Genomic DNA, 24,851 nt, shown 5'->3' with positions numbered 1-24,851 from the left:
CAAAATCCAGCTACTGGAATATGAAAGGCAAATATTCGACAATTGGTTGCCCTACAATTAGGGAAATATAGATGTTTATTTAATAAAATATGCTATTGGTTTTACGATACATTTATTATGAAATATTTTTTGGTACTGAATTGATTAATATGTTGAAATAATTTTTTTTGAAGTAGGAAATATTCTCGTTTAACATATCAAATCTCAATAGGCATTTATTTATTTTATCGTTTCAATTTTATATTATTTTGAACTCTATGTAACATTTTCCAAAGCTAAAGGGAGTTCCAGCATTTTCTATGCTGGAGAGAGTAAAGACAGAAGCTCGGGGTAAAAGCCCGGCTCAAAGCATGCCCTGCTCGCCGCAGTCAAAATATCCGGCGGAGCCACATCACCTGAACGTACAACCGACGGCAACAGGGGGTTAAGCCTCGGGACGATGGACCACCGCTGAATACGAAGGCTCCCAAAGTTATTAAACTTGTTCGAGAGCATGTTTATGCAGCAGGATTCCAACTCTCGCCTGGAACTCCGGACCACCCGCCTCACCTGATTAAGCGCTGGGCTTGCCAGTCAAAGATTTATGACGATTTGTCTGCCCTCTGCCCTCTGAGTGGGCAGTGGCTCTATTAATTAAGGGGGAATGGCCAGGCAAAGGGGGGGGAGGTGGGTGAAAAAGTGTGATTTAATGTTCAGGTGCTGCCAGCACATATTACAACAGCATTTTTGCGCTCACCGATGATGGACATTGATGGACGTGAATGGTAGTTTGTGCAGTGGCACACAGCATCTGCCACAAATCGGCCCGAAAATGTATGAACATTTTCGGCAGAGGTACTCCAATGCGAACCAAAAAGGTTAGGAAACCATTTCAAAAGTGAAAGTACACATACATAAGAGAACACTTCAATTAGGAATGAAAAAATATGATTGAGGCTAGGAGATTGGTTTAAATGAGCTTCTGATACCGCGATCGCACTTCATTTCACCCAGAATTCACCTTGAATTAAGTGCTGTTAATTAACCCCAACTTGAGTGGATATAGCCAAGTCAAGACCTTCGACTCTTGCGATGAGCTTGGCCAAGATTTTAGTGGCCAACCACAATAGACCCAAAAAAAAATGGAAAAAAAATATATAGTAAAAATAATAATAATAAAGAGGCCGCAGCAACAAAAGAGCGGCATTATTTTTGCCATATCAAAAATAGTTGCTCGGTTGCGTGCTTTCTTCACTTTCGCCACTTTCCCGGCCCAGTCCTCCCCATTCGAACCCAATGGAAAAGCGGAAAATCCGAAGGGGAAAAAACATAGACTACTGGCATAAAAGAAATCAACTATTTTGATTGAACGCACACACACATGAACGCACAGAGGAGCTGAGCGGGGCTTTTGGATAGCAAAGATTCATAATTACGATAAACAACGCAGCACTGAGAGAAAACGGGGGGTCCATCGGGTGTGGGTGGTGGGTGCCAGTGGGTGGGTGAGAAAATTTTGGGGGAAAACAGCAGCGGAGATAAGCAAATGCTCCCCTGGTTGAGGTTTCCTTTTTGTTGCCACACGGTTCTGCTGCTGCTGCTGCTACTTCTACTGCTACTGCTGCTGCTTCTGCTTCTGCTGCTTTGTGATAAATCACAAGGGGATGCCTCCTTCGTCTTGGCGGGGCCATAAAAATGCTTCGAGCTAAGAAAAGGGGCGAAATCGGGGCGAGAAAATGCCGGGAAAACAGCAGAGGGGCAGGGGCAGCAAGGCCGGGTTAACCCCGAAGTGGGGGCGAATCATCAGTGGCCCTGGGATAAGAGCTGCTCTCACCGCAATCAGTGTTCTCTGTGCTTTTAATTGATATCATTGGCCATGATTTTAATTGAACAGTGGCTGCCCATAAACCAGTAAAAATTATCCTTGCTCAGTCGCGTTCCTCAAAACAAGATCGATCGAAAAACTTTGGCATAAAATAAGAGACATTTTGGGTGATTAACCTTATCCTGTTTCATTAATAAGTATTTTTATTCGGAACAACTAAAAAAGACGCTACCAAAAGAGTTAAAAAAAAATGAATACTTTTGTTTGTTTATATTTTAACTTTTTAAATTGCAGCTAAAAAAGTAAAACGTATTCCCAAAGCGGAATTAAAACCGAAGTAATTCGCAGAACATCCTTCCTAGTATTTTTTTGTTTGTGTATGCGCACGTGTCTCTCCGTGTTTACCATGCCATTAATTGGATTATCTAGCGCTTCGTGGCACCACAACAAAATAATTATAATTATTTTAATTTTTATTTTCCCTCATACAGTCATCGCAGCACTTGGGGTAAAAAAAAAAATTAATTAAAAGTTATTATCTTGCGTGTTGCGATCTATCGAAGGCCAATCAATCGATAGCTGCATTGCCATCTTGGCTGCCATTTTGCATGGCATTTATGAGCCACCACCGCCCGCCGTCCACCGTCCATCGTCCACCGTTCATGATTTTCCACCCATTTTCACCAGCCGACGACAATGCAGTTAGATAGTAGGGAATTTTCCGGGCTACTGTTGAACTCATGCTGTGCAGGCTTTTCCATGTGTTGGTCAAATGTGTGTTTGACATTTTCGTTATGTTCGGTGGACAGCAGCGGGTTCGGGGAAAATGGGGGGGGAAATTTCCCGGCGGGGTGGAGGGGAAAAACGTGCGCCATTTAATGCAACCAGCTGCTGATGCTGATGCCTTTGTTGCTGCCGCTTTTTGCGGCATGTCCTGCGTCCTGGCTCCTGCATTTTGCATGAAATTTCTCAAAATTGTGCGCATTTGTTGAGGTTGTTGTTATAATTTAGTTGGAAATTGCTGTCACACCCACACAATCGCCCCACACACCCACACACACACACACATACACCCATACACCCATATACCCAGACACAATCGCTCGACATTAACCCACTGAGGCGGTGTCATCTCAACTCGGATTTAATCTGCAGTAATTTGTTTGATTTCTGTTATTGGCCTGTCACTCGACTGCCGGCCACAAGAAAATCCGGCAAACATTTACCACAAGTTTTCGACGGCGGGGTGGGAATTTCCCTTCCCGTTTTTCTTTGCTCTTTATGGGCTGCCTGAAATTTAATTAATTATCCGAGATTTAATATTGCCTTGTATTTAAAATTTCAGTTTTATTCGCTTTTACTTATGTTTCATTTAATAGAGCTTGTTAAATATTATTTTAAATAAAGCTTGTTAATATTTTATAAAGATTTTTCACTAGGAAACAAATTTTGGCCTTTAAATATTAACATTTTTGGGTTTTATTTTGCTTATTAATTTGTTTTTGTTATGCTTGTTAATTATATTAATTGTTAGTGTTTTGCGCTGCTTGGGGTTAAAATTTTATGCATTTTCAATTTAATTTCGGAAACAAAAAACAAAACAAGTTGGGGGAAAAAAATTGGGGAACCAAGCTCATTCGCTCACGCGCTTTCGCTTGGCTTCAGTTTCAGTTTGCAGTTTTAGCTTTCAATTTGGCAGAACCCCTTTTGACTGGGGGTTCCCCAGCCGCACTGGAATATCCTGCTCGCTTTGCCAATTCCATGGCCATGGCCATGGCCAGTTGGCCAGTTTTGAGTTTTGTCAGTGTTGATAACATTTCAGGCTAGTGAAAAACGAGCAAAACAGCCAAAATGCAACTGGGTGCTGGGAGAAAAACTGTTGAAAATGGGTTTTTGGCCTGATGCAAGTGTAATTTTAGCCAAAACTCCAATTGCGAATTGGATTGCGGCTTATAAGCACGTTTATAAATTACTGATTCGTCTATGTACTAGGTTAGCCATGGTCCATAGTCTGTAGAGCCGTAGTCCGTAGTCCATAGTCCACAGTCCGTAGTCCCAAAGCTGGACCCAGGCTTATGTCAGCGAATGAATAAATTAAATATTCCATCTCCATCATTGAAAATGTGGCCGTGTGTTTATATGTATGTGTGTGTGTGTGTGTGCGAGAGTGTGTGTGTGTGTGTGTGTGCTCGCGCTCTGCTTTAATTAACTTTTTTCGCGTTTGGTTTTGGCAGATTGTGAACTCCTAAAAATTGAATTTCCTCTTTCGTAATTAATTTATATTAAAAACCAATTTTAGAAAGGATGAAGGCATGGCAATCCCGGCCAGAAACTCCGGCTTAGTCCGGCTTAGGCCTTGTCATTTGACCCTAATGCAACAACTGACTTTGCCCCTTTGGTTGATTGCATTAATTAAGCTCAACCAAAAAAATGTATATGTATTATAAAAATGCACAAAAGTATTTAATCCAAAGCAAATACAATTGCTAATTGGGAAATAATTGAAAAGTTTTCCCCCGATGAGTTTAAAAATGCGGGGATTATGAAATCAAAATATGAATATGTTGTCAGCAAACTTCAGGTGTGAATTTCACAACATGCAATTAGTAATAAAACTTATTTTGCAGAAACAAATTAAGTAAGTTCTTAATATTAATCCTTTAAAATTCAAAAAAAGGGTCCCATAGTTTGAAAGCCTTTAATTTAATATTTGCCAAAAAAAAAAAAAACGTAACGTTACTTATCTCATTCCAATTTCCGTTTCACTCTCGAACGGATCCCGAAACTCCCCAACTAATTAAAAAACGCATTATTCAAAGTGCCACAAAAAATATTGAAAATGAAAGGCAATGCCCAAGGGCAGCCAAGTGAGTTTCCCTTTTGGAAATCGGGTTTTTGTTTGGCCGCCGTTTTTATGGGCAGACTGCAGATACGGAGATACAGATAAATTCGCTTTTTCCGGCCTCTCCACGCATCCAATAACCGATTAATAAATATGCGCAAATTTTATTTTAATGCCTTCCTCGTCAGCACGTGAGTTATGACCTGGTTAAGAGTCCTGGCTGCGGCCTTTTGGCCTTTTATGACCTATGGCAAGCCGCCTAAATTGGCAACAAATCGTACGAAAATAGCAAAGATCTGCTCTGTTTCGCTTTTGAATTTTTCGGGCCTTCGCACATGCCGCAAGCAGCAGAAAATCAATTAATTTAAATTTTTATTGCCACACTTGCCACATTAATTCGTTGATTCGCCTCAATTTCTGGGCGAAATGTGTTGCCTGCTCACGCGCATGATTTATGTGAGTCTGCAAAGATGCTCCTAATGGATTATTCATTTGCATGGTGTTTATGTTTTCTTTTGCAGTGACGGTTCCCGAGAGAGATCATAACTGGTGTTAAGTGGATGCCGTTGAAAATTTCAAATAGGAACATGTCTGCCGGAATACAGAATACTCAGCCAGTTGTTGTGCACAACAAAATACAATATTTTTATGTCTGCTTGAAAGTTGTGTTTCCATTCAGAAGCAATATTTTTGAAATGCTTATAATGAGATAACAAATTTCTAATTTGCACTTGAAAATGTTACTTGAAAATATTCTCAGTATCCACTGTTACCAGTCTTATAGGCAAAATGTCCATTCGGAAATCAAACACCTTGCCATCTAAAATTCAAAATTTATGAACTTAACCGCACTTGTCCTGCTTTTCGCCTCTAAAAATACTCAAAGATTATTCGGGCATTCGTTGGTAGCCATTCACGTGTTTATTCTCCGGCCGAGATGTTCCAGCTCATTGGGTTCATTTTTGGCATTAGCACTTGGCATTGTTAAAGCACTTTGAATGGCAATTAAGTGGAGGATGAAAAACATTCTGACCGGCACACGCACAGTCACGGTAATATGCGTAAATACGAGTGCAAACACACACACGGACAACTCAATTTGCACATCATTTAGTTGTGTGAGTTGCTGTGTTGATGTGCGTGTGTGGATGTGTGAGTGTGTTGGTAATTGCTAATTGATTTTGCCATATGCATTAGTTGATACATTTATAATTATGCCTTTCAATTGTCGGTCGCTCAAAGTGCCGGCGACTCGATGAGGCATGAATCTTAATGCAGCACACATTTCTCATTAGGTGACTGACGATTATGATTATTAAGTGTGGGGTGTGAGAAAATCTGAATCTGAATCTGAATCTGAAAGAGCTGCAAAAGTGATCCAAAATTGCCGGCATGGTGACCACTGTGCGTGCGCAAGAACCACTCTAAACTTTATTAATTTTAATTAAAAACACTCGACTCATTTTGAGGGTTAAACGCTTTTCTTCCAGCTTTTCTCTGTGTGTGTCTGGTTTCCATAAGCCGCTGAACACTCCACTGGCCAGCAGGCGGCGAGAGTAGTTAAAAACAAGGAAGCCATCATCAGGAAAACTTACTCCTTTCCCTTTAATCGAGTCCCAGCGAAGCTTTAAACTTCTTTTCCTGGGATTCTTTTACCTTCTCGTTTTTAATACAATATATATTGCATTTATAATAGTTATGCATAATACCATAAACCATTTTTAGAAGGTTAAATAATATCTTAAGACAACAAAACTCAACTATTAGATGTAATCATAAACTCGACGAGTTAGGGCATTCCGAATTTCCCTCGGGAACCCAGAAATATCATTAAAAAATCAGTGCGAAACTTCTGCCCAAAAGGCCTAAGACGTTCTGTGTGTTTCGAGAGTGCAGGGACGAGTTCTCCAAGGAATCGCGAAAAACAGGGGTTGGCCAAAAGCCGAGGGCCTGGAAATCGTTGGCTTGTGCGACTTTTTGTTTATTGTTTTGATGCCGCACGCGGCAGTTGGTCGCTTTCAGCCATAAAAAGCAAAGGTGCGACGACGATAAACAATAGGCGATGGCTCAACCCCCCACCGACAATTGTCTTGGTCAGAATGTACAGCTTAAAAAAGAAATTATCTTTATTAATACTTTTTAGAATAGACAATAAAAAAAAGGGGCTTACAAAATCTTTTACAAAGGGGTGGGTTAGACTTCCGGTTTACTTGGAACTTAAAATATTTTCAACAATTTAAGCAAGGGCGATTTAAAGTGTAGCAAAATTATTTGATTAATCATACAATTTTATCAATTTTGTTCGACCATTTGGACAAAAGCTCGTTAAATCAAACAGATTTTAGTCAGGCACACGCAAGATTTTCAGGCACACACAGGCAGGCACACACTCTACAGACTACAGATGTATTTTTATTTCTCCTATTTAAATTATTCCATTGTGGTGGTTGTAATTGGATCGGCACTCGAACCTCTGGCCAATTTGTTGAGCGGTCCGAGGAGACTCAGCAAAACCGGCAACAGGATCAAACCGTGGGCCGCTCCAACCAGGACAATTAACAGATACATTCGGAAGTAGAAGACCTGGAAGATCTGCGAGTTGGAGAAGCCCAGGACAACGATTCCCGCGAATTTAGTGAGTGTAATGCCCGAAAGGACACTACTTCCTGTCACATTTAGGGAGTGCTGAGCCCGCTCCTGGGCAGTTCCCTCAGCCCGCTTGAAGGATCTCACAATGTGCGCCACGAACTCCACGCCAATGCCGACGCAAACCACCAGATTGACCAGCGATATGGCGTTCAGGATAATGTTCCACGCCCACATCAGTCCCATCATGTTGATCAATATGCAGACTACCATGAAGAGAACGATAAGCGTGGACGTGATGTCCAGTCCAGTGATCAAAAGGGTAACAACAAAGATGGCCAGCAGGGACATTCCGAGCGAAAACATGGCGTCCTCCCAGATCGTGAGATACTGTTCGTAGTAGATATAGAATACGCAGTAGGCAAAGATCTCTGCGTCGACGCCATTCTCCGCAAACATGGAGTTGATCTCCCCCGCGATTCTTCGCACTTCACGCAGCTGCGAATAGAACTCTTCGGAGGTGGTCGACGTTGTGGAGTACTGCATGAAATAGGTGTCCCCCACAGTGGACATTCCCTCATCATCGATGGTGTAAATGACAGCCTGAAAATGGGAGGAAAATAATTAGTTATATTGTTATTTTCAATTTAAAAACCTCTACATACGTCTGCATATGAGGCTCTTCCGGCTTTGGCGCACTCGGCATCTGGCAAATCGAACAGGAAGTACGGCACATACTTGTTGAAAGTCTCGGCATCAGGTCTTAAACCATTTTCTGTAAATGTGCGCTCACAGGGCAGACAATCCTCGCTTTTGGAGTCTATAAATAAAATTTAGATAAATTATTGCCATTGAAAATGATGCTATTCAAATAGTATTAAACCGATGCACACAAAACTTTTAAAGACATCTTTAGAAATATATATTTCCTTGACTTCAATTATTGAAATATACTCACTGCTGGAACAGAATCCGCCGGTGGTCACATTGTACTTGCAGCAATCGACGATGGCCAGCCAATCGATGTAGTCATCTAGCCAGGATGAAGCCGGTCTCGCCAATGCCGTGATTTCCGGATAGCGGGACTGCGTGTACAGCTGCACGGACAGTGAATTGTTGTTGCACTCGACGCCGCCGCAGATGAGATTCTGTTGCAGCGGATCCGAGTAGTTGAGTCCGGGCTTGAGGACCCAGTAAACCGGAGCTCCCATCGCCAGCAGGTCGACCATGTAGCGGAAATACTTAACCACATGCGAGTCCGTGGGCATGGACATCTCCTGATCGAGTCCCTTCTCGATGGAGGGTATTACCATGAGTGAAAGGCAGGTGACTACGGTAAAGACCAGCAGAACGCACACTTTAACGGGCCTGAAATGGAATGAATGAATATGTTTATAGTGCAATGGAATTATCATTGTTACTAATATCATGGGTGATCCCTCACTTACTTGGACAACAGAAAGGGTGTGTAAAAGTTCTTGAACAAGCTCTCCAGCACTCCTGCTTCCTTGGATTTATTCACGCCGTCTTCGCCATCGTTCCTGGCATTCTTGCCACCGCTCTTCACACAGCACAGCATGTCCAGTCTGCCGTCCAAGTAACGCTTCTCATCGATGGCCATCAGAGCCACAAATGCGGTGATCTGGAGCAGAAAGTCCAACAAAAGGGCGGTGGCAGCGTACATGGCGAATGTCTTGACCGCAGGCATATCGGATAGGCAACCAATGGCAAAGCAGGCTATCTCACTGCCCGCCGTCTGGAGAATCGAAGGACCCACTTGGCCAATTGCCTCGCCAATCGCTTCATGGGTGGTTGCGAATTTCGAGTGATCCAGCCTGTGGTACGTGTGCACCATTATGAAGATGTTGTCCACTCCGACGGCCAGCACCAAAAACGGAATCACTTCGATGGCCAGCATTGTGGTGGTTACATTCAGGTAACCCCAAAAGCCCAAGCTGCAGACGACCGAGGCCATAACAATAACTATTCCACCGATGGCCAGCATAATTCGAGATTCTCTCAGGAAGCCACAGCAGCTGCGGATGTGGCCCAAAGCTATGGCCACGTAGACGAACATCACCACGTAACTGATGACCACTGTGCCCACTTCTCCCTCGGATAACTCCACAATGGCATCCTGAATCGATCTTTCGGCCATATAGGCAATATCCAATCGCTCGCTTTTGTAGTCGGCCAAAAAGTCCACGAAGAGCTTCTCCCACTTCATATTGGGCTCCAGTTTGGACTCATCGTTCTGGTTGCGGCCCAAGAAGGTGATCACAAGGCCGGTGGCTAGCATATAATCGGGATCCTCATCCACAGCGACCTTGGGCATTCCACCCACAGCGATTCCAGGCTCAATGGGTCCGCCAAATGTGCCAAAGCAATCCTCCATCATGGGGACTCTGAAAAAATAAGGAAATATACATTAATAATACGATTTCGTTTCAAGGATATTAACCAATCATAATCATAATGCATTTCTAAACTTTGTTATTGACAAAATAATAAATAGCTCACCGCAGACAATCCTCCAACTGATTGAGGTAGTTGATTGTGTAGTTGTTGCTATCGACATAGGAGTTCTCAAATTTGTCCATATCATGCTGGAAATACCCATAGATTGACTGGATAACACAGTGGTCGATTGTGGCCGTTTCTCCGGCCATTAGAACGGGTGCATAGCAGATTTTGTCCAGGCCCTCGTTTTCATCCATTCCCAGTTTCATTATGGCCTCCTGCAGCTCGAAGACTTCCTTCAGGAAGTTGTACTCGAAGGCAGGTCCAAATTGAAGCAAACCACTGGGAGCATCGTGAGTGAACTGTAAAGAACCAACATTTATTATAAGCACTTGAAATCCATTTATCAGATGGTCTATTCATCAGATGATCTTGAAGTGAAATGTCTTGAAAAGGTGCCAGTTTCCTGTGGATTGCTGATGATAATCGATTCTACTTACATAGGTCTGATTAATGGCCTTGATGAACATTTGGTTGGTGCGGTAGAAGGGACCGAAGTGCTGATCAAAGTAGTCCTTCTCGATCCTCGTCTGGCTGTCCTCTCCGGCCCACAGTTCCACGGGGTCCGTGGTGATGGTCATGTAGCGAATGCCATACGAAAGACCAGCAATGGCCCACGAGCAGAGGGCCAAGACCAGAACCGGATGCTTGGCACAAAAGGTTCCCCAGGCGCGGAAGCCGTGGTAGAAGAACTCTCCGAAGAGTGTGGGCATGCAGATATTGGGCGCCGAAGTCCTACCAATGGCACCCCAGCAAATGAATCCCGACAACAGGATGCCGATCACCAGGGCGATGATAAAGGTCACCCCATAGAGTCCGGCGATTTTCCAGAGCTCTTCGGGACCCGTTGGCGCATCGGTCAGCGGACAGGACTCCTCGCAATCGATGCAGGCACAGGCATAGCTGTCCTCGTAGCTCTCGCCGCATTTCAGGGGACTCAACTCGAGGTAGATTTCCTCGGAGCCCTCCTCCGCATCATCCGACCATATGTAGTTGATCTGGAACGGCACATAGTCGCCGCTCACATCGCCCATGAACTCGTACCATCTGCGGTAGTTGCAGGTCTTGGCATTGTAGCCACCACAACCCAGATCCATCGCAGGTCGGCCCGTTTGGGTGTGCTGTATCCCTTCGCAGCTGTTGTAGACTCCCTGCACCGTTTCATCCGAGATTCGATAGTCGATGTACTCCACAAAGACCTGGTTATCCGAATTCGTGGCATTGTAGGCGGTCAAGAAGAGAGTGTGGTTCTTGGCACAGGTCATGGCGCAAACGGTTAATGCCATGTTCCTGGTGCACGTGGGACACCTGGAGAACACACCATCGGCCTGCGAGAGACCCGACTCCATGGTCTCCACCTGGGCAGCATCACAGCAGAGACTCAGTTCGTCCTCGCCACTTTCGCCCTTGTACTCCTTGTAGAGCAGAGGACATCTCTTGGCGAAAATCGCCTCCGCCGTTGGACTATTCAGCGGTCTTGCTGGCCGAGTATCCGCCAGATTCTGCCAGTGGGCACCGATCATATGACTCTGGCCATACCAAATGCAGCCCAGTTCCTCGCTCTGCGACCAAACGCCGGCTATTAGCCATAGCAAGACCAAAATCACTTTCATTGTCACACCGCAAAACAGAAAAAAAAAAAATAGAAAAATAAAAATAATAAATAAAAGTGAAGGCTTGAAGACAGCGAGTTTAACAATTCGCGCCGGCAGCACGCCACTAACTGAAGCAGACGAAACTAAATCCACTGACCATTAACACACTAAATGGTGGGCAGGCTCTATCGAAAATCGGCTGAAGTGCCCCACCGATTAGATTTCCCCGAGTTTTGGGCTCTTTTCTTTTACTGTTTTTTTTTTTTTTTTTAGCCCGCCCTTATCATTCGGCGGCGATAAGCTTCTGAATTCATTTGGATTTTGTGTGGAAGCAGGCTTAATGGGTATGCAAGGGGTCTTATCTTTTTACGCGGATTAAAGTGGGCGCTCACATAGCGACAGGTGATCGGAAAGCGATTAGATATTAAAGGTCAATTCAAAAGATAATACGCTTGGTTTCCGACAAACAGTAGGGGAGAAGTGGGGGTTGTGGGCATGGGTCGGTTGTGGGCACCCCTACGTATATTTTCACAAAATTAAGATTGAATTTTTTTGGTAATGTCATTCGCAAGCAGTTACCCTATGTATGATTTATGCCAAATATCAAAGTAAACGAACGCGTTTGCTTTTTGAAATTAACGAATTGGTTTTTCTTGTGCTTGGAAAAGGTGATGAAACTTTATTCAAAGATTTTCAATAGTGTATCAATTAAAGTGAATCGATTAAAAAGGTAAGTGTAATGCATTTTTATTTAGTCAAAGCATTATACTAAATGGAACAATATCGATTTGAACCAAAAAATTTATGCAAACACATTTTTTAATTACTTCTTAAAATGCCTGCGAAAGTTGGTTGTGGGCACCAAAATTGGGTGGGTTGTGGGCACCCCTTTTTTTTTGGCCAATTTTTTTAGTACCTACAATTTCTTGTAAAATTGTTTTCAAAATTTGTTTGGAACCCTCTAGAACATTATTGTAGAAATCTTAGGCTCTTGGAAAGGGATCCTCTCCCGCTGAGAGGGATTATCACTAAGATTTGAACACTTTATTCTTCATTTTTCATCCGAAATGTGTGGACTTGCGGGGCAGTCATTATACATGTCAAAATTGTATTTCCGATGATGAATAACGCCTATGTAGTCTTTGAAATAAATAAATTGTCATTTTGTTGATATTGGTTGCGGTTTTTTTTTCCATATTATTCCATTTGCAGCATTTTTTTCCCAGGGTGCCCACAACCCCCCCAAAAAAAAATTTTAGCTGAAAATTACGATTTTACAAAAGTCCATATGAAATTTTTTCGCATGACAAAATCAAGTATGTTTCTTCATAATTAGTTAGCTTAGGTCTCTAGCTTTACACAGATACCCATATGTCCAAATAATATGCACTAGTTCGGTAATTATAAGCCAAAAACAAAACTATGCCCACAACCCCCACATCTCCCCTATCTTATTTTTTGTGGTCAGATCTTTAGTTAAAAGCATTAATGTCAATGATAAGGGCTTTCTGGTTGTTAAATAGACATTTCCAAAATGTTTTCTTGGTCAGAGTTGGCAGCTAAAATATTATTAGATTGGGATTTGTTTATTTATAATACAACTTCATTAAACAGTATTGAAGAAAATTGTTCTGAATTTTGTTTTTAATTTTTTTCTTTTTTTTCTTTTATTTTAAGTTTTCTGATGAGTAAGTTGGAATTCTAAATAATTGGGTTATTTTTATAAGCTATGTGTAATAAGCAAAGTGTTTTGTTTTATTTTAAGGTTTACTGCAAAGGTGCACAGTAATCCTTACGAGAAACATTTCTTGCACAATATTATCTTGGGAAATTGGTAATTGGAACCGCACCTGTTCCGACACCTGAGCTTGTATCTTGAGCTTATCGCTGGGTAAATTGGCCGGGCTAAAAAGCAGCTGGCTCAGCTGGGCGGAATAATAAAATCGCGATCGCCTTTTTTCTGGAACACCTGTTCCCTTGTTCGCTGATAAGTTGAGAGGCCCTCTCGAGACCCGCGACTTTATATGCTGTAAACTTTATATGGCTCGGCAACGTCGGCGTGTAGGTCTTAATCAACTAACAAATCGCCGCCGGATGAGTGATTCATTAAGAAATGCCAGCCACTACAAGTAGCCCGATTCTTGGTCGAATAGTAGGCAAATCGGTATTGGTTTTTTCATAGAAACAAATGCTTCGTTCTTGGAAATGTGCAATTATTAAGATTAGGTTGGTTAAAGCTCTCAAATTCTGATTTTTCCAGTCGCCAATATATGAAGTACCAGGAGGGACTTTATAGTTTTATTTTGATGTATTTCTTTTTATTCTATTTTAACGGAACACAGGAGATTTGGTTGACTTTTCAAATAGCAAGCAACTCATTTGCTTGATTTTTGTGAAAATCCAGTCAAATTTCAAGTTTTCAAAATAAATCAGTTCACAGGAAATGGGTAAAAAGTTCTGCTATTCGGAGTTAACGGCAGTAACTCAGACGGCTCCTCGTATAGAAAATGGATCGAGTTGCCGCCAAGGAGGTAGGGATCAAAAGGATCAGGATGCCGACGAAGAGGAGGATGGAAAGTCTGGAAACCCACCACAGAGTTCGTTCTATGTCTCATTAATTCACCTTTGTTTATTACGGGTATTTTATTAATAGGAAAGGAAGTGCTGGGTAACCTGGCCAATGGCTACTTGACACTGGTTCATCACGTACAGGCAAACCTTTGCCCTCCACCAACTTCTGTGGTCAAAGCTGAGGAGAAGAAACGCGAGGTGGGCGGAGAGATCCCCGAAAGTCCGCGGACCGAAGAGGAAATTTCGGAGTCTTCGGAGGATAATACGGGTCCGAAAATTGGATTTGTGCATTTGTTTCGGCGCAGTCGACACTTTGAGTGCTTGGGAATTCCCGTAACTCCCTTGGAAATTTTCTCCATGGAATGCCAGAAAGAAGATGAGCCGAAAGAACGAGTTTTGGGTGGAGTATCCAAAACTGAACTGGACGGATGTGATAACCAGAAAGAATTTCAAAGAAGCCTTTCAAAAACGAAAAATCTGTCAACTCCGAGAGCGATGGAAAAACTTCAAAATATTCGTTGCCCAGATGAACGGAAAGAAAGAAAAGTTGAGCTTGAATGGAAGTTGAGAAAATTCCCAAGTGGAGTTTTAAAAAAGTATCCACATCCAAGCCCTTCAAATAGATTGCCCATCAAAAGATCTTCTCAAAATCAAGCTGAACGACATGTTCCATATTTTAAATCAGCTTCTAGCTCCTTTCAAGTACCAGAGAAAAGTCCAAGCCAAAATTCTTATGGTGAATTGCCAGCTCAAAATTCGGTTACATTTTCTGAACAATCTAGTAGTCATTATCCTATAAAAACTCGAATACCAGCTAAATTCCCAGTTCAATGTACAAGCAAGTTCCAGAGACAACCGCCACCCACTTTTGTGTCAAGGCAAAGTAGCAAAATTAAATTCCCAAGCACAGATATTCAAAATAGTTTGCCCAGAAGGAATTGGAAGTTCAATGACAGAGGTTCAAGAGAACCCAATGTATGCGAAAAATCTTTTCGAAAACCTATAGAAGTTGAAGGATCTAAGAAGTATCTATCGAATACCAAAAGGAAGGTTTCCAAAATGTCTTTTTGTCCCCGGTTCACACCTTTCTTGCCCGAAACTAAACTTCGTAGAACAACTCAAAAGAATTCCTTCAAAAATCAGAAAGCCATTCCAAAAGATTTAACATGGAAAACGATATTAGCACCCAGGCCTTTCGAAGATTTTTGTAGTAGTGGTAGTGAGGAGATGCCGAGCAGGACTCATATGGTACGTTTCAAGGAGACAAAAACTATCGATCCCGTGAACAGTTCGCGGTTGGAAATGACCCACAAACGCTGGATGGATCTTCTCAAATGTGAACCCAAGAAATCGTGTCTAAAGGAATCGGGCGTGGGCTTAAATAAACCCTATTCGGAGCCACTGGTTCCTTTACATTCCAACGTTACATTTACCGAGGTGTGGAAAAGATCTGGATTAAGCAAGGTCAATAAGAAACACGAGGTACGATTTGGTGGACTTTATAGTCGGGCCGACAAGCTTAAATTCCAGCCGATCGATCGACTTGATGCTGGCTGTGGGGGAAAACCGATATTTGCTGAGTCCAAAAAAGTTCTGGAGAGGATCCAGTACTTTGCAAGCGCATTCGATCAACAGAGTCACACGGAAAGGATGCAGGATATTGAGTTGAGAATGTGTCAGTTGCGTGTGCTGCAAGCCACCTCGGATCAGGAATATCACCGGCATTTTATGCAGCAAAAAAGGTTCTGCAAGCCAGTGCTGATTAACTCGACAAAGTGTGTTTGTCCTTTAGATCACGACGACTGCTCGCTTGTGACGAATGCCACACTTTTGCGACACTTTGTTACCCAACATTTAAACGAATCCGAAATCGAACTGCGCGAGATCTTCGAGGGCGATCGTGTGCTAAGTATCTTCGATCCCAAAGCCTTTCTGTTGGGCAAAAACGATTGCATGTCCGTGCTCTTGTACGGAGGTGTGCGAAATGAGCCCTCCACTCTGCCCGTCGCCAGATTTATGCCCACCGAGAATATCCATTTGCCAGAAGACTACGCCCATTTCTCCGGACACTTGCCCCTGTTTGTGATGATTTGCAGGAATCGCATGAGCAGCGTTGAGGGCAAACGGGTGCGATTCGAGGGACTGGACGATGAGGAGGTCCTTGTCTTGTGGATGGCCAGCATGGATCTTCCACATCCCATTCACGTTATGATGACTGTACTCAACCGGCGGCTGGACTTCACCAAAACCGCCATCATGAAGGTGAGAGGAATCCACAAGTCACACGATTGCCTGGACTTTATGCGATCGAGTAGACAATATATGCGATTATGCGATCAGGACTTGCGGGTCCTCACCAACGATCATACGGAACCGCTATACATGGAGCTCTCTGTGAAGGAGTACGCCGGTATATTTCCCTGTCAGGATTGATCAAGTTGGGCTTATTTCCTATTATGTAAATAATTTCAAGAGGGGGAGCTTTGAAATCTTTTGTAACGTTTCATACCAACAATCTATGGACAGGTTTTTAAAGAATTTTTTTGAATATATATTATTACCAAGCCAAACAATTACTAATTCCTATCAGTTGGAAACAAAATTAGATTACTTGGCTTAGTCAAAACCATTTCCGAGTTCTTATCTTATCAGTGCTGCAAGCCCTCAACTAGTTGGTTCTTTTAAACAGTGTTTCTTTAAATGGCAATTATCGTTTGTTATATTTTTTATTAGTTTTTTGTAATTACTTGTTAGCTTTCAACAATTCAACAATTATTTTATGCAGAGCTTTTTTGATTTCTGATCGCTAAGGAGCAGACGATCACTTTGCAGGGCAATTACAACGTCTCTTGCTGATTACTTTCGGCTCTTAAAAGCTTTTTATTTAATCTCACTAAATGTTAAAAGGCTGTTAAGGTATCTGTCTCACTTTCTCCGTTCGCTCTCTCGCTTTGCGGAGGCATTTTCTCTCTCACTGCAGCAGCTGCAAGCTTCTGGTTTTATTTATTTTTTATTTGCCAGCCCAAAATGCTATTGAACTCACACGCACGCACACACACATCCAAAACTCATATACTCTTGCATACGGGTTTACTTACACACACACACACACAAAATGAGAGCCATACACACATACACACATAGAGGGAGGAATATCATGTATTTAAATTACCAAAAAAAAAGAAATAAGTAACAAAACAAACAAATTTAATAGGATTTAGAACAAATGTGGAAAATAATAATGGCAATTTTGAGATAAACCTAAAATCGGCCACCCACTGCAGGACCACCCAACGCAGAACCACCGGGGACACGTGTCCTGAAAATCCAGACCTACATCAACAAAAGCAGGAGCCCCTTTTTACGAAAACCGAATCCCGATTCCCGAAGCCGAAAAACTCGTAATGCGCCGCTGCAAAGCTCTTCCCCGGTAACCCCGATTACCCCAGGGGAACCCTCATATCATTGCTCCCGTTTTTGTTTCGGGTTTTCGGCCTTTTCCCTCCGCTCCATTCCAGGCGCATTTTCTGGAAAATTGTGTCAAGCTGACGACACAATTTTCAAATCGCATGCCCGGAGTTTTGCACATTGCAGTTTTCCGGCTGCAAGTCGGCAAAATGTTGCGCTGCTGAGCGAATCGAGAGCGGCAAAATCGCAGTCATACAGACAGTGAGAGAGAGAAAGAGAGAGAGTGAGAGAAGTGCCGTTCTTTTGCCGGCATGCCACACAAAATAATAACGGTACAGTAGCCCAACAGGAAGTGGTGCATTAACACGCGCCGCTTTTTACCTCGAAAATTCGTGCTAAAACCAACACAAAAAAGAAAAGTGGAAAACTTCGCGTAACAGTAAACAACAAAAATATTTTAGACTGTTTGTTTGTGTGTTTCTGTGTGTGTGTGTGTGTGTGTGTGAGGGAGTGAGTTGGAGTGTGTGGAATGCGGCATTCGATTGCATCACCTAAATAAAGCAGAAACAAAAACAAGAAATGCTTTGTGTATATTTGTGAGTGTGCATGTGAAAAACTATAGGCAATTTCAAGGATTTTTTTATAACATAAATTTATTTTAAAATTGTATGTATTTTTTATCTCATTTTTTGTAAGTGTTGCTGATTTGTTAAAGTTAATTTAAAACCAAGTAATGAACAATGTTAAAAAATGAACAAAAAGGAGAGATGTGTTTTGACGACTTTAAGTTTGATTTTCACAAGCCTTTGAAATATTTATAATTAAAATATAGTTTGTGCTACTTATTAAATTAAAAATGTGTTGGGAACATACAGCCTAATAAAAAATAAAGTTTTTGCATAAGTCCAATAAGTTAATTTTGCAATTGTGCCAAAAGTAATTTTAAATCACGTCTATTTTTATTTTAAGTTTTTAATTTTGTAAAAAGCTTTTGCAGCATGCATCCACATAAATATGCAATATTTTTGTTAACCGCAAAAAAGGCAAAAACCGGCTAGGCCAAAAACCTCACAAAGGACGAAGAAGCGAGCGAGAGAGGGGCAATGAAAGATAGGGAGAGAGAGCGGGAATGGTCGGGTCGGAAAACGTGAAAAGCACGTGCAGCACGAAAAGCGACGGAAAAGCGGCGAAAACTTTTCGGTGTGAATGCCTTCTGCACAGACACAAAAACGTGTTTTTTTCGGCCATCGATGTTGACTGCGCTGCCGGTGTTAACAGCGTTGCAGCTGCGAGCGATCTCTGTTAACTGGTCCAAAATGTTAACGGCCCTACCACAAGCATGCAGCTTTTTCAGTTTCTGTTGCATATCCTCAGGAGCTCAGGACACTTGGTGTGCGTTTTCGAGCAAAAAAATATGCCAGAGAAACAGCAAAACAATTGTTTACAAATATAATTATAATTATAATTATATTAATACTAATAATGAGAAAGGTATCCTTTTGTTTTAATGAACAAGAGTACTTGGCCTGTTTTTTTTTTATACGTTTGTTTTCTTTTTAGTAGTAAGATTATTTTTGTATAAAAAAGTGCATAAAATTTTCAATACCAATTCTCTTTAGGATGGTTTTTAAGAAGCATATAAGCCCAACAAATACTACATTTAAGCGAATCGACTTTCTATTTATCATGCATACTTTCTAAAGTAATAGGTAATCAGTTTGATTTATAATATAATGAGTCAATTTTTAAAATTTGACAATATTATTTTGTGTTATAACACTGTTATAATTCAAAAATTGTTTTATCTTTTTAAATATCTAACTCACTTGATTGTGTTTAAAATTGTTTCCCCCTGCTACAACTACTTCTCCCTCCCTGTCTTATGCTAACTGGTAAAAAAAATTAGCGCTTCAATGTAGGCAATTTGTCAATTACTGATGGCAATGCAGCAGACGCACAACAACAAAACGAACAGCTGCAGCAGGAGTACGGTGCTCTCTTTAGTGCGCCTTCTTTGAAAAGCTCTGCTCTCCCGCAGGAAAGAGCGCGGCAGCGACGTCGGCAGAGCGACGCGAAGACACTTCGTAACGTTTCGTGTGGCAGTCGAACACACTGCCTTCTTGCTCCCACTCACTCCCGTTTACCGCAATTGTCTGTCTGCCGAAGACTTCGGCACAACTTCGGGCGGTGCTTCGGCTGCGCTGCCGACGTCGACGGCGCCGTCGGCTTTTCAGCTGAATTTCGTTTTTCCGAATTTCCCTGCAGCAAAAACAGTTTCCATTTGTTTTTCCGCGTGTTCGCACACGTTCACGGGTCTGCGTTTTGGTTTTGTCTTTTTAGATTCTCACATTCTCCACCTGCCACACATTCTCACTTCCTTCCAAATTCTCCACAACTCTCTTCTTGCGGCTTTTTTTTGGCAGCCGAAACATCGTTATTGCACGGCGTGTGTGTGTGTGTGTGTGTGTAAAGGATTCGAATAGCTAGAGTTCGGATTATCTGTTTTTGAAGTTACTTTCGAGGTTCTGAAAATAGGCATTTTAAATTTTACTATCGCGAATTTCCATTTAAAATTGAAAGTGAGCAAGATAATTTTCTAAGGCAGTCCTTAGCATACTCATTCCTGAAAAAATTCCAAAGTATTTTTGTTTTGAGTAAGATCGAATTTAAATATTTCAAGATGTTATGATTTTCATTAGGTGGTTATTTTCTATCTGAATCATAATATCGTAACATTAGAATTTATTTATAAAGTTTAAAATGGTATGACAGAGTTTTATAGTGAGTTAAAGTAAATCGTAAGACTCAATAAAATGGTAAAAACAGTGCTTCTTAAGACTTATCACATTACAATTCAAAAGAAACATATTTTTTCTAAAAGCTTTGTGAATTTTTAATTATTAAAGTATTTAAAAAAAAAGTCAATTACAAAACCAACAAAAGTTAATTTTTCACAAAAGAATCATTTACGATAGATTTTGTTTCGGAATACAGCTCAAATCTTTCCAATGTAGAAACATAAAAACCTGTTAATTTGCGTACAACTTCCAAAATCAAAGTTTGATTTTGAAAAATTGAAGTTAAACTTTAAGCTAGGAATTGCAGTTTGGAGAGAACCGAAACTCTCCATAAGTTGCAACTCCGCAGTGCCTACTTCGACTCTCTTGCTGCCGATGCCGCAGCTTGCGTCGCTGCCGCGTTTTGCGTCGACGGAGGCAGAGACGTCGACTGCGCCGCAGAGCAAAACTGAATCAGAAGAAGAAAAGTCGAGGAGTCGTGTCGAGATCGAAGCGCCGAACGGAACGAAACGAACGGAACTGAACGGAAGTGCAGTGCAAAGCGGAAACGGAAGCTGGAGCAGTATTCCCACTTAGTGCTTGGCACGCACACAGGCTTACTCGCACACACACTCTCTACCGAACTCACACGCACGCACACACGTGCGTTTGGCGGGTTCCCCTTTTATTGTTATTTATAATTTACAAAACGCGTGCTGCAAGCGATCGACTTTTTTTGCAAATTTTTTTAACGTGCTCTCTTTTTATATACCAAAAAATACAAAACACAAAAAATAAAAAAAAAAAACAAAATATATAAAATAATAAACAACAACCCAATACAGCAGCGAGAACAACAACGTGCGGTGTTGTGAGCTTGCCACAAAATCAAATGAAAGTCCAACCGCAAAGTAAAGCAAAGAGAAAGTCGACAAACGTGGCAATATGCAGTGCGTGTGCATAGAAAAACCAGATATACAGCGGCCACAGGGTAAAGTACTTTGGACAAGTGAAAAATCCCTCAAACGCCAGTGAAAATCGAAGGAAAAACCAACACAACTGCATACGCAAAGAAAATCGCTGGAAAACCGGACAAAATGTTTGGCAGCCAAAGTGGCTGCCTTTGAGGCTGAGTGAGTGGCTTAAGGTGTGTTAACCTATGTCTATTTATATTTGCTTTCTAATGATCGAAAATAAAACATCAGTGTGTTTACTCCTCATATTTTGTGTATTTTTCTTGACTTTTTATGAGCTTAGTCCGCTGATTTGTGGCCAATTTTTGGACCGAACACTTCCGTTTATAAATGGATATACGCGCTGATTGGAATGGCCTATTCCATCTGCCGAAATCAAAGAAATTTTCATGGAATTTATATATTAGAACAGCAGTATTTTTTCTCTGGCTTACCCACGGCAAAAGTATTCAAATAAAAGAATTCCATCCCACTGATGAAGTGCGAATGAGGCAACTATTTCTTTTAAATACCCATTTGTTTATCTTTTGTTCAATAATAGAAAATGAATAATTAAATAAACGGAAAACACTTATAAAAGCAATTGCTCATAGGGCAAGTTTTATTTTGGCTTATAAGTTTACTGACAGATATTTAAGACAAAAAAAAAATATTGAGAAAATTTTTAATACTTGTTCAACAATTATATTATATTATTATATTTTTTTCTAGCCTTGTATATACGAAAAGCGATAAATTATATGGGCTTAAAAATCTTTAAAACACAAAAAACTATTATAAAAAACTCTTTAAAACTTTTTCCATTTAGCTCTTCTTTTTGTAAAACAAACAAGTTTATAAACAAACTCTGCCGTCAGCTGCCGCCGCGGACACACATAAACAAATTCAAAAAACATCCAAGCAAAATGGGGAGCAGTTACAATATTTTCTAAAATAAATACTGAGTTGATTTGATGATTTGTTCATGTCTTTCGGCATCTTTGCCTGCTCATCGCTCATTGAGAACCTAACGAACCGCAGCGGGAAAAACATTTCAAGATCTCGACGGTCTTTTCCTAACGGTCTATTAATAATTTTGATGCATTGCCATCTCCGTCTTGTTCTTCCTATTGTCCAGATCGCTCTTACGCTAACTTAGAGGGCTTTGGGCCTTTGATATACGACTTCTTCGACTTTTACTGCAAATTAGACAAATTCTTTTATGTTTGCGGCCGGAATTTGGCTAAAATGCTAGCGCAGCAATTTATTTAGATAATTCCTAACAGATTTATTATGCTGATCAAAGAACGATTTCCAAATTATTTGGAAGTCGTTTTTATAAGACATCAAATTTGATCTTGAAATACTACATTCTACTTTATCGTTGTGTACGTCGATTTCATAAAGCCAAGCTAAATGTTTTGATATATTCGGAATTGTTAGAGGAAAGCAGGTTAAGTCTTCGAAAGCTTGCGTTTTTTTAATGAATTTGAAAAAAACTTACTAAAAGAATGATTTAATGGTTTGCATTACAGTTTATTTAATTCTATTGTATCTACCAAAATCCTTTTACAAAGAAAAAGTAGTTATTCATCTAGCCTTGTCATGATATTTTAAAAAATGATTTCCCATTTCGTTTGTCCAGCTCGCTTATAATAAAAACAATTCTGTCACATCCATTAATGCTCGATTGGAAAATTATTCAGAATTTCGCAAAGAAATGGCCTCTTGGCTTCCTCCATCACGAATAATTATTGTCAGGGGCTTGCTCCCTCTGCGTTCTCCATTTCCACGCATATATGCGTGTTTCGAAATTGGTTCCGCACATTTTGCCATATTAAATCATCAAAATGATGAAAAAAACAGTCGCATCAAAATGGCCAGAAAAAATTAATGCAAATGTTGGCGCTTTCGCATTTAATATGCAGCAATAACAAAAAACGGTTGATAAAGTAAAAAAACACAAGCGGAGCAAAGTTGAAAAGAAAAAAAGCAGTTAAAATAATTGTGCAATATAATGACATATGAAATTTCATTTCAATTTTGTTTTTGCATCTTTTTATTTATGTATATAAGCCGAAACAACATAGCGGAGGAAATCATGTCCATAAACTGAAAATTGTCATGCAAGAAAAAAAACTACACACACTTCATGAACAACAAAGGCAGCAGAACGAATAAAATAAAATAAAAAAGGAATGCAACTAAATGGATAAAAATATTATAAATAAATTAAAATGAAATAAATTTAGTCAGAGCCAGCATCATCAAATGGTCAGGCGAGCAGAAGAAAAATTGTCAGAATCGTAATCAAAATGTTCCTGTACAGGGTAATTGTGAAAATTGTGCGAGTGTCTGTTTTGAAATTGAATAATTGCGCAGCTCATTTTTTGTTTAGTTACTTTATCAAAAAATATTTATACATATCATATTTATTTTGATAGCAATGTCATATTCACAGTTAAAATAGTTTTTATATAAACAAATACAATTAAGCATTTTTCTTTACACTTTCTACTTATAATTTTGGTAACCAATAAGTCGAGTTCTTGTGACAGAATTCATTTTAGTTATTGTCATTTCTCGCCTGACCTAATTTAGGAGCAGGAAAACGGAAACAAAATTGCTGGACAAAAAAAAAAAACTCATGACAGGATAATAAGGGAAAAGGGACGTGGAAAACGTGTCGCATATTTGTTGCTATAATTTTTTAAGCCTGCTAAAAATCCATATATAGGAGCACACTGCATAATGGCAAATAATGCGGACTGAAAACAAAAGTGACTTCCTTTATTGTCGTCTCGACATATCCTTCCATTGTTGGTCTGAGCTTCAGCTACGGATTTGGGCTTTAGATTGTTGGTTCTGGGTTTTGGGTTTTGGGTTTTCGGGTCCTGCGCCTGGCCTCATTTGTCCTAGTTTAAATGGTCTTTAGGTCGCGCATTAAACCATTGCAAAATTTTGCATACATGCACACATCCAGCTCTCTCCGGCTTTCTTTGTATTGGTAAGCTTCGATGTGTGTGTGTGTGTGTTTCTTTGTGTTTGTATTTATTTGTTTGCTGTTGGCTTTGATTTGGTTTCTGGCCTGGCCTGCTATCGCCATCAAATCAGGCACACAAACATAATTGTCTCTGTGTACGTGCTTGTGTGTGAGTCAGTGTGTGTTTGTGTCAGGATCTTCGTTCGATGTATGAGAGAGTATCTGTGTGTGTGAATGCCAGTGTAAATAGCAATTACAGGCCAACCACCCGCGACCCCTCGGCCCATCGACGCTCGATGTGTTAGGGTAAATATACATAATCAAGCGAATGCCCCAAAAACGAAAATGCAATGAGGCAGCGAACAAAAAACTAAACAAATTCAATTTTTACACTCGCCAAACAACAACACCAACTGGAGTTCTCTCTAAGAAATTCTCCTAATAATTGTATATAATTAAAATAATCACATTTAATCACACATTACTATTTTAAAGATACATTAAAATAGTAATCTTGCAAAAAAATTATTTTGAAAAATGTTCCTTAGTACGGGTATTGGTAACTTGTTGTTTTCTAGGGACAAGAACATTGGTTGAGTATTTTGTGCCGTGCTGCAAGCCAACAGCAACAATGTTGCACTTAAGGTTCGCCTGCGCCCATAAGTATGCTTCGATAAGTGCGACTGAGCGTGCCTCGTGGTGACGATGAATAGCGTGGAAAACTGGGTGGCTAAAGAGACGAGTACATAACGATGCACTAACTTAGTTAAAGTGCTTGAATGAAGATGGGAAATTGTCTAGCTAAAAATAGA

At 40.7% G+C, this 24,851-nt stretch overlaps 3 protein-coding genes across 4 annotated transcripts in view; 2 read left to right on the top strand and 1 right to left on the bottom strand.

Annotated features, from left to right (window-relative positions):
* Positions 1 to 6,748: 6,748 nt before the first annotated feature.
* Positions 6,749 to 11,458, bottom strand: LOC108098104 (NPC intracellular cholesterol transporter 1 homolog 1b). The gene is made up of 6 exons (XM_017200816.2): positions 10,193 to 11,458; positions 9,753 to 10,054; positions 8,681 to 9,637; positions 8,191 to 8,600; positions 7,898 to 8,052; positions 6,749 to 7,835 (listed from the first exon to the last, which is right to left on the bottom strand). The coding sequence occupies exons 1-6, from the start codon at positions 11,363 to 11,365 to the stop codon at positions 7,077 to 7,079; spliced, it is 3,756 nt and encodes a 1,251-aa protein (XP_017056305.1). The 5' UTR covers positions 11,366 to 11,458; the 3' UTR covers positions 6,749 to 7,076.
* Positions 11,459 to 13,746: 2,288 nt separating this feature from the next.
* On the top strand, positions 13,747 to 16,485 carry LOC108098151. Its single transcript, XM_017200877.1, has 2 exons — positions 13,747 to 13,944; positions 14,001 to 16,485. Exons 1-2 carry the CDS (start codon positions 13,791 to 13,793, stop codon positions 16,349 to 16,351), a joined length of 2,505 nt encoding a protein of 834 aa, XP_017056366.1. The 5' UTR covers positions 13,747 to 13,790; the 3' UTR covers positions 16,352 to 16,485.
* Positions 16,486 to 19,605: 3,120 nt separating this feature from the next.
* The window catches only part of LOC108097954 (innexin shaking-B), a 140,354-nt gene continuing 135,108 nt past the window's right edge, over positions 19,606 to 24,851 (top strand). The window contains exons 1-2 of one of the 2 annotated variants that reach the window (XM_017200561.2): positions 19,606 to 19,639; positions 20,949 to 21,250. The gene's annotated coding sequence lies outside the window, so the exon portion shown is untranslated. Of the gene's footprint in view, positions 19,640 to 19,791; positions 21,251 to 24,851 lie in introns of those variants that run through there. The other variant, XM_017200562.2, reaches the window with a different exon arrangement.

Source organism: Drosophila ficusphila, unplaced genomic scaffold (assembly GCF_018152265.1).
Source record: "Drosophila ficusphila isolate 14025-0441.05 unplaced genomic scaffold, ASM1815226v1 contig_197, whole genome shotgun sequence".
NCBI classification, from domain to species: Eukaryota; Metazoa; Arthropoda; class Insecta; order Diptera; family Drosophilidae; genus Drosophila; species Drosophila ficusphila.
The sequence above is the reverse complement of the archived record's forward strand: the minus strand, read 5'-3'. Positions and strand labels throughout refer to the sequence as shown.

Coding starts and splice junctions, on each gene's coding strand:
- LOC108098104 (XM_017200816.2), bottom strand. CDS start 11,365: ATGAAAGTGATTTTGGTCTTGCTATGGCTAATAGCCGGCGTTTGGTCG. Junction 9,638..9,752: donor CAGTTGGAGGATTGTCTGCG/GTGAGCTATTTA, acceptor TTATTTTTTCAG/AGTCCCCATGATGGAGGATT. Junction 8,053..8,190: donor CGGCGGATTCTGTTCCAGCA/GTGAGTATATTT, acceptor TTTTATTTATAG/ACTCCAAAAGCGAGGATTGT.
- LOC108098151 (XM_017200877.1), top strand. CDS start 13,791: ATGGGTAAAAAGTTCTGCTATTCGGAGTTAACGGCAGTAACTCAGACG. Junction 13,945..14,000: donor GTCTGGAAACCCACCACAGA/GTTCGTTCTATG, acceptor TTTTATTAATAG/GAAAGGAAGTGCTGGGTAAC.